This window comes from Calonectris borealis, chromosome 1, assembly GCF_964195595.1.
Source record: "Calonectris borealis chromosome 1, bCalBor7.hap1.2, whole genome shotgun sequence".
NCBI lineage: Eukaryota > Metazoa > Chordata > Aves > Procellariiformes > Procellariidae > Calonectris > Calonectris borealis.
The window spans coordinates 216,652,497-216,661,666 of NC_134312.1; the positions used below are offsets into that span (position 1 = coordinate 216,652,497).

The 9,170-nt window shown below is 39.1% G+C and overlaps 1 protein-coding gene across 6 annotated transcripts in view; it reads left to right on the forward strand.

The window, feature by feature from the left end:
• Positions 1-9,170, forward strand: part of RSF1 (remodeling and spacing factor 1) — a 56,838-nt gene that overhangs the window by 46,805 nt on the left and 863 nt on the right. For 4 of the 6 annotated variants that reach the window (XM_075140290.1, XM_075140292.1, XM_075140291.1 and 1 more), the window contains 4 exons: positions 2,067-2,134; positions 3,274-3,481; positions 4,882-5,105; positions 7,195-7,386. In XM_075140290.1, coding sequence (XP_074996391.1) covers positions 2,067-2,134; positions 3,274-3,481; positions 4,882-5,105; positions 7,195-7,386 — 692 coding nt within the window. Of the gene's footprint in view, positions 1-2,066; positions 2,135-3,273; positions 3,482-4,881; positions 5,106-7,194; positions 7,387-7,601; positions 8,063-9,170 lie in introns of those variants that run through there. The other 2 variants (XM_075140295.1, XM_075140296.1) reach the window with 2 other exon arrangements.

Here is a 9,170-nt window from a genome sequence, read left to right on the forward strand (position 1 = left end):
TTTCCAGTCTGTTCAGAAAACTCAGTCTGACCTTGCTTAGCTGTTGATTTTTGGTAACTTCTTAAATTAACAGCAGAAGCCATAGTAACAAAAATGCCATTGCTGCTTTAGGAAATGAAGTATATCTGTAAAGAACATTATGCCACAGGCAAGATTAGATAGGTTTGGTCAGGCGGCATCTGACCAGGAGAAAAAAAATCTTGCCTGAAGGGTATCTGCCATGACTTCAGCAGGACACATGTTGTGCAAAGACAGTAATTTTTTATTGGAAATAATGTTTCATATAATGTTGCTCTGGAAAAATCAATCTTCTGATACAAAGTGACTGAGTCTTTCTTATAGACTACATCATACACACAACTTTGAGCTGGTGAAAATATTACATGTGTCAGTGCGTCACTTCAAATTTATATGTCCACAGTGAAGTCCTACTAGTGTCACTGAGAATTGTGTATGCCTTCCTTCAGCAGGGGAAAATAAATGCTAAACTTCTTATTCCACTTACAGACAAATCTGTATTGTGTAGCATTCTGGTTCTCTAAAGACATGTAATCCCTTTGTATCACCCGAGTCATCTGTTGAGTCCTCTTGTGAGGAGGTTAGCAGAAATCTGCATTATGAATAAAGCAGCGTCAGAAGAAATTATGTTCCATTACACCTAATGGAAAAGGAGCTGTCAGCTCATGTTTGAGCTCAGGTTATTTGTTAGCAGTGATTTGAAAGCGTTAAGTGATTTCTCATATTTTAAAGAGGGTTTTTTTTAGCAGTGTGGAGGGAAAATAGTGTTTGAGTAATGTGGCACTAATCTTATTGATGGAATAATTTCAGAGTTACTTCCTTGCTGTGTAAAGCTGCCTTGAACGTGACATGCAGTTCTTCTTGGGGAATATAAAGAAACCAGAAATCCATCACCTTATTTTTAAAGGAGAAAGCGTTTTATGCTTACTACTGGAATACAGAGTAGTATTAGATCTATTCTTTTCTTGTTCTGCTGGAGGTTACTATGGAGGACCAAGATAAATATAACTGTAATCTTTCTTTTGTGACTGAGAAACGGAATCTTTAATGAAAGTATTGTCCAACTGTTTGTTGTTTGTATCTAAAAAAAAAAAAAAATTTCAATGAGAAGAAGAAAAACTTGCATCTAAGTAAAATGTCTTTCCTATAGTTAATAAAATTTGTACTTTTGCGTGTTATATCTCAAGGCATCTATCTGGTGATACAGGTAACAATGCTTTTGAATTTGAATTGAGGGATTTGAATTCATAATTGAAGAAACAAACTGAAGTCATCTGTGTAGAAGGACTGGATCCTTTTTCCTCCATTTGCTGTTCCCTTTAAATGAGTTACTCAGCATGCAGAGATTTATGCAGTATTAGAGAAGTTGCTGCAGGACAAACGTACTCAATTATTTCACTTTTGTTTGTCCTATTTAGTTATGTAACATTACATTACAGCTTATTTATATATAATTACGAAGAACTGTGTACAGTATGTTCTATCTGTTCAGCTTAGGATGTTGCAGATCCATGAAGTACGATTACCATGAGCTTTAAGAGGAGAAAGAAGCTATCTAAAATAAGTTTTCAAGGAAAATTTAGACAGGATGAATAATTTTACTTTGACTTTAATAGGTGCTTTTCAGAAAGTCTGTTTTGCAGATTGGTAGTGCGCATGTTTACTGATAAAAGGTGTGGAAAAAATGACTAATACTTTGTGTGAAAAATGCCACTGATACCGTCTTAAAGAACTTTCAAATTATATATTGTTAAATTCAGTGGTATGTCATGTAAAATGAAAGTGGTTTTCTGTCCGCATAAATCAATACTAAGACAGCCAGGCAACGACAAATAATCTGCTAGCAAATAGAAATAAGAAACACACCTTGTAAAAACTGGCTATTTTATCATCAATCCGGCTCATTATCATTGTTATTTTATTATATATCCAGCCCATTTTCTGTGCAGTGTGATTTCTTATAGCAGTTTTAGATTTTGAGGTATGTTTTCATAATATAATTTATCAAGGTTCGCTTCAAAGTGGTAAATGAAAGCTGTTACTTTTAGGTTTGATGAATTTGATGAGGCAATTGATGAAGCAATTGAAGATGATATCAAGGAGGCTGATGGAGGAGGTATGTTTCTGATGTTACTTATTTTTCATTGCAACGGTGATAAGAACATTGAGACCAAATTTATTTTGATATGAGAAGCAACAAATATAATCTTCTCCCTTAAACTTTGTAGTTTACAGTTTTTACTGCTGTATTTTTTGAATCAAACTAAATAATTTCCCTTGGGAATGGCCATCCCAGGCTGCCAAAAGATGCCAAAAAGTATTTGGTCTTGCTAGTTAAATTTAGCTTGTACATGTTTTGATACATGAATGCAATGACTAAGCATGACAAGAAAACTCTTAAATAAGTTTTGGATTTGAGATAGGAATGGCAGCTAGCGCTACTGACATTTGTCCCCTGTAAAAACTGGGCTTATAAATTGGTCCGCGGTTGGACCTCCTAAAGACTGGGTTTACAAAGTCGTCTTAAAAATACTAATCCAGATTTATAAGCACTTCTCAGTTGAATGTGAATAAAGTGAAATTATGTTCTTTGTTGCCTGTTAAGGCAACATAGGGGACCAAAAGAGAGATTTTTCAACAGTATCTGAGAGATGTAGATGGATTTGTGCTTCTGTATCACCTTAACTTGCCTGGAGAAAACTGCCATGAAATGTTATCCCTCAGTTGTCTGGCTTGTGGCGTCTCCCTAAAGACACCAGTTTTCAGAAGCTCAGTATACAGACAATCTGAAAATCGTGTGTCTGTGGGTGTGTAACACAAGACCCGTAGAATAAACATAACTAAGTCTCAACAGTAAAACCAGCTTTTCAGAAACTCCACTCCCTGGCCAAACAGCGACTTAAACACTTCATCTCCCAAGAAGGATATTCAGCATTATGAAGAAAACGTATTTTCTGATATCTGCCCTACTCAAAAGGCACTAGCATTGGTAATAATGTGGGTGGGGATTGAGTATCAGAATGCTGACACTTAGCCGCTGTCTTCCACATGGACTTCAGTATTTCCAAGTGACCACAGCTGGGACTGTATGTGTCAGGAACGAGACTCCAGACATGGATGAGTCTTGCATGACAAAAAAATATTCTGCTTTTTTATGGAAAATAAACTGAAGCTAGAGGCATGGAAGAAAGATATGTATAAAGTTGAACAAAAAATAAACTTCCTTTTTTTTGCCCTTTCTATCACTGAATTCAGGCATTGGCAGAGGCAAAGACATGTCTAATATCACAGGTCACCGTGGAAAAGACATTTCCACAATCCTAGAGGAAGAAAGGAAAGAAAACAAGCGACCACAAAGGGCTGCTGCAGCACGACGCAAGAAACGACGGCGACTAAATGACCTGGACAGTGACAGTAATCTGGATGAAGAAGAGAGTGAGGATGAATTCAAGATCAGCGATGGGTAGGTCTGCAATTTAACTTCCACCACAAGTCACAGACTGCTAGAGGCTTCTGTGACTTGGCAATGCCCCTGAAATGATCATTAGGAGCATGTGGCCAGTGCTGGAACAGCACTGCACGGTGCCAGCAAAATTCCTCTTGGCCTCAGCGAACATCACTGTATTGGAAAAACTGCGCTCCGGGTCCATGCGCTGAAATCATTCACCCTGTATTTTAAGCAAAACATGTTCTGGAAATGTTACTGGTATGTTTGAGGCCACACCGTGGGGTTCTATACACAGATATGTTACTGAGGGAGCCGGATGGGCTCAGTTCTCTGGCTGATGTGACTGCCTAGCAGAAATCCTTAACAAAGTTGTAGCTAAAGTGAGGCTGGTTGTTTTCTTTTAAAAATGTTGTGTTTTGTGGAATTTTTATTGGGCCCGATTGCCATACGTCCTTTATGCCTCAATGAAGAAACATAATGGAGCACGAGGTCTAGGCTCTTTACCACCAACATTTAAAGCTTTACACCAGCCACTGAGTCAATTTAGTAAGTGTATGGATAATCTATACAACATAGATACAAATTTTGAGTTTTTTTCACCTGTGACCATGCTGAGGACAATTCATGGGTACCCTGAATAGCTGAGCTAAATGTGCTGGAAATTTCCAATCAATGAGTGTAGCTTGCAGAAATCTCACAGAATTAATAGTGCATTGATCTGTTAAAGCATGCTCAGGCATTTTCAACTCCATCCTCTGCTGAATGCCTTCTGGATGTTATACTGGAATTTACATTCGACTGGCGGCCAAATGCAAGTGACTGTGTCCCTTCAGTGCTCAATGTTTTTTAAAAAAGCATTTGTTCACTTTTGAAACGACGTGAGTGTTACAAGCTGATAAGTTTGAGAGATGCATGTTTTGCATGAGAGCAACAATTTTGTATTAAGACATGATATTCTAATTCTCAGAAATTGCGTAGGACAGTGCTTGGTTCATGAAGGGGAGGTCATCTCTGCCAGAACATGGTGGGTGTTTTTTTCCCCTCTGCAGGTGATGCTCGTCCATAGTTATTGCTATGCAGATGTCACATTGCAGTGTACTATATGAACACTCTAGAATCTGTCCTATGTAAACGTCACCTCCAGTCTCAGTTTGACAGTGTTTACATTCACCTGCTGTTCTAATCTGCTGTGTAATGCACTGTAAAGCTATATCCCAAGTATACAACTGAAACCTAATGTCAGTGATGGCAGTTTCCTCTCTCTGGATTTTTGCTCCGCATTATAAGATTTGTGCATTTTTTTGTGTAAGACAATACTTATTTTGCATATATCACTTGCTTGTAAAATAGAAGTACTGTTTTGATCCTTTGTTTCCGTTATCTATCTCTGTTGTCTGTGGTCTCTCTTTGAACAGATCTCAGGACGAGTTTGTTATATCAGAGGAAAACCTGGATGAAAGTGAAGATGACCCACCATCAAACGAAGACAGTGATTCAGAGTTCTGTGCCCGCATATCCAGGCGACACCTCTCCAGGCCCATGAGGCAAAGCAGGCGGTTACGAAGGAAAACTGTCAAGAAAAAATATTCTGAAGATGACGAAGATGAAGATTCTGAAGACAATTCAAGCAGAGAATCTGGTGAGTATGAGAGTCTTAAATATACTAAACAGTCTGTACAGTAAAGAGGAAGAGTGGAAGTCTCAGTTTCCTATCATGACTGTCACTAACTTGTTTGGTTGCTTTGGTCAATTCAGATGTCATCTTTGCTCTCTGTAAAGCAGTTTGCTGCTTATTCTGCTGTGAATACTCTGCAGGAAACTAGTATTGACGTTCTTGGCGTTTTAAGTAAATATGTATTTAAATGAATGCTCGTGTTACGATTCAAAAGGGCACCTTGGTGGACAGTCTCAGCTATTCTCTATCTTCCTGTTTGGAACATGATGGCAGGGAAGGGAAAGGATGGAGGCAAAAATGTATTTCTTTATAGCTACTTGAAGACCTTCCGAATACCTTTGAAAAAGCTTCTCAAAGAAACATTTTCCCTCACTTTGTATGGAAGAAAATTCCTTCAGTTGTATGGCATTCCGTGTTCTCTGGTAGGCTTGAAAGCAAACTGTAACACCTTGAATCTGTCTCTTCCATGATTATCCTTTTTGATCTTTAGTAACTGAAGACTCTCGCATCACAGGAGAACCTAATAATTCACTTTACTCTACTTGTCCTTCAACCAGTTCGTTTTCTGTTTGCACAGTTTGAAGTATGAGAATAGCACCTATGCAATACTCACACCTTTTCATGATTAGCATCTTTCTCTGAAGGCTGTCCTCTTGTTTCTGCTTCATTTGAGACCCAGTCCTAGAAAGTGCCAGGTATATAAGCACTTATTTTTCCTTATTTCTGTTGTGAATTTAAGGTACTAAGTACACTGGAGTGTTAACTTACTGCAGTGTGTGTTACTTTTCCACCTGTCTCTCTAGAATATAGATGATGAACATGTTGGAATAAGTAGCTTTGAAGTACTGGTTTCCAAAAGAAGGGTTCATGTATGGACAGATAAAGATAGCTATATGCACTTAAAATAGTTGCTGTCTCCCTGTCCTGAACGCATCATTGCACTAACTGTAAGCTGTTATCCGTGAAGATACTGGCAGAAGTCTAAAGAGATTGCTTATCTATTCTATAATGCACAGGAGCAAATATTTGTTTCCTAGTGGACACACGTCTGTGATAAAATCAGCTGATTCCAGTTTCATTCCGTATGTATCTAAGGGTATAGTCCTAACTCTGTATTTCTCTGTTTTACCCCTGTTATTGTCCCCCAGGATCCTGCCTTAACCCTGTTTTGAGCTAAGGAAGTAAGGTACCCTGTGAGTGGCTTTGTTTTCACTCTTCAGAGACGGAGTTTCTTTCTGAAGGTGGTTGTTCTTGTTGACTTGCTCTGATTCTTTCTCTAATATTTTAGGAAGTAAAGGGGATGCCACTTCAATCTGTAACTCATGTCAATCACTAACTTAGGAATAGTATGTGACATGTATAGAAATGTATCTTGGGATAATTGTTCTGGCACAGCTCAGTGAAAAAGCAGCTAAAGTTGATTCAAGGCTATTTTCAGTTGATGTAAATAAATTTAATTCTTAAAGACACTAGCTGCAGTAGACTGGTGCAGGAAGAACTGTGAATGATGGTAAGTTTCTTCTATACAGTTTCTGTTTTAAGCAAACTTACGATCAAGACTGATATTTGTTGTTAATTCTATAACTCAGATCTTACCTGGAGTTTCATCTTGTCAGTGTTTTTTCATTTACCTATTCTTAAAAGTGTTCGAGTGGAGTGCAATTTATTTAAATTTTAAAAACAGAAAGGACTTTCCAGTGTCAGTGTGCATCAACAACTCTGATTCAGTAAGGTTGTTTCGACTGTCAGGAATTGTAGAGGCGGCATCTTTGGCACCAGTAGAGATGAGGGAAGAAAAACACTGGAAGGAAACCTGTTCTGGAGGAGTTTGAGGGAGACAGGAAAAAGGTTTGTGAGAAGATTTTAAAATCAAACAATTCTACACTGGCAGTGAATGGGGTAACTGATGCATGAGCCTGGAACGGGTCATGATGGTTGAGACTCTCCTGTGCTGGAAGAACGCATGATTTTATTGGTGCTGGTCTAAAGCTTATCTAAATTGTGCAATTTTGCTTTAATGGAATAACACACGTCACTGTTTTCTTCTGTACAGAGAGTGGTGATTACACAGATTACAGTGATGATGATTACCTGGAAACTAGGAGGAGAAGATCAAGACGGAATCAGAAGAGACAAGTTAATTATAAGGAAGATTCAGAAAGTGATGGCTCACAGAAAAGTGTCCGATATGGGAAGGAGTTAAGAAGAGTTCATAAACGCAGGCTCTCCACTTCAGATAGTGAAGGTAAAATAAACAGTCCACTCTTTGCGGGGGCTGGTATATGTCAGCGTTAGCATGAAGAGAAAACTGTATGTAATTCAGAGATCTTGGAGAATCTTCTTTCTAGAGTTCCGTCATGTTTCTCAGAAATTGTTTCCTTCTGAAACAGTCCACTGGTACTTTATGACGTACTGTTACAGTCACTTCTCAAAGTCATTGTCCCTAATCCTGACTTTCAGGTCCGAATTTACTGTGTCTGGCACGGAGTGCTGGGATTCCAAAATTGGCACTAATGTAACTGTTGCACCACTTTTCTGTTAAGAGGTCACAAAGCTTCATCCCACGAGTCTTTAAAGAATCTCTTTTGTAAGAGAAAGGGTATTACTTCTGGTGCCCTGATTGTATTTGTGCTGGTGGTTAAGACTCCTTCAATCTCCTGTTCGAAGGAGCTGTGATAAGTACAGAGGAAGCCTGCTCTCAGTAACGTCAGTCACACCATGAGCGACCAGTGTGCATTTTGATGTAAAATTAGCTTTTACAAAAGCAACCACTGACTTTGGGTGCTTTGCATTCTGGGCGCCCGGCTTATGAGACCTTAGGTCCGGCTTTCAGAGACGCTGAGCGGTACGGGTTGCAATGGATGCCAGGCTTCCTCAGAAAATCAGCCGCGCTTGACAGGCCGAGCGCCTCTGATTTGTAGGTAAGTTTTGGAAGTGCTGGCCTGAGTTTACAGTGTGTTAGAGGATCCTCTTAGATCAAGGGAAACAAATATATAACGCAGCCATATAGTATCTCGAAAACTTGATCTTATACTTCAATACAGTCTGTTCTCAGAAGTACAACGTATAGGCTCTCTGCTAAGAATCTCCTCTATGTTGGTTTTTGCTGCCTGCACTTGTGACTTTACACCGTGCCTGATTGATGGTGTCTTTTCTCCATGAAATCCCATTTCCTCAGGTATTTTTGGTACTGGCTTTTTACACATTAAAATCAGCACCATTTACTACCATTCCAGTACTCTCCTACAGCTCCCACAGTGTGTTATAAAATATGTAACAGCCTTACTGGAAATGTAATTATGTTGAAAATACAGGAACTCTGACAGAGTCTTTAGCAACTCAAACCTACATTAAATAATACCCTTTAAAATGACAATTCTAATGCATTTCTAATGGAAATCACCAGGAGACGTCAAATGGTGTTTGCCATTTGATTTTTCAGTCTGTCTTTTCTCACCTAAAGCCATCGCGGGTCAGTGTAAAGGCTGTCAGTGTGTAGGCAGTATTCCAGTTTGCCAAAAAAAGGCCTCCCATTAAAGGGCAGCAAACTTCAGGTGAAGTTCATATGCTTTGGAAGAAGTAGTATATAATTTGGGGGTGGCAGGGCTATAGTGCAGTTGTGTGGGGGGTGTGTGTGTACGTATGTATCTTTTTATGATAATGCAGTTGTTATTTGGGCTCTTAGTTTCTGGAAGGGTGTAAAGCAGGTGCTGTGAGATGAGGGATACAGTTCTGCGTTATTCCCGGCATGCAGTTATCACTTTTGGGGGGAATACACCTCCCTCCAAAGCCTCTGGTACTCCTCAGATTGGACACAGAATATCAACAAATTGTTGGTCTTCGCTACTTGAGCAGATTATTTAAAAAGTAAAAAGAATGCAAGAGTTTTGACATGGTTGGGGGACCTGGGGAAGGAGACGGAAGTGTGTGTGGTGAGAGAGAGAGAGAGAAAGATGAAAAATAAAAAAGTGTCATTGTTTTGGTTGCACTCAGATTTGCTAATGGCTTTAAGTCTGCTGCTTATTCCAG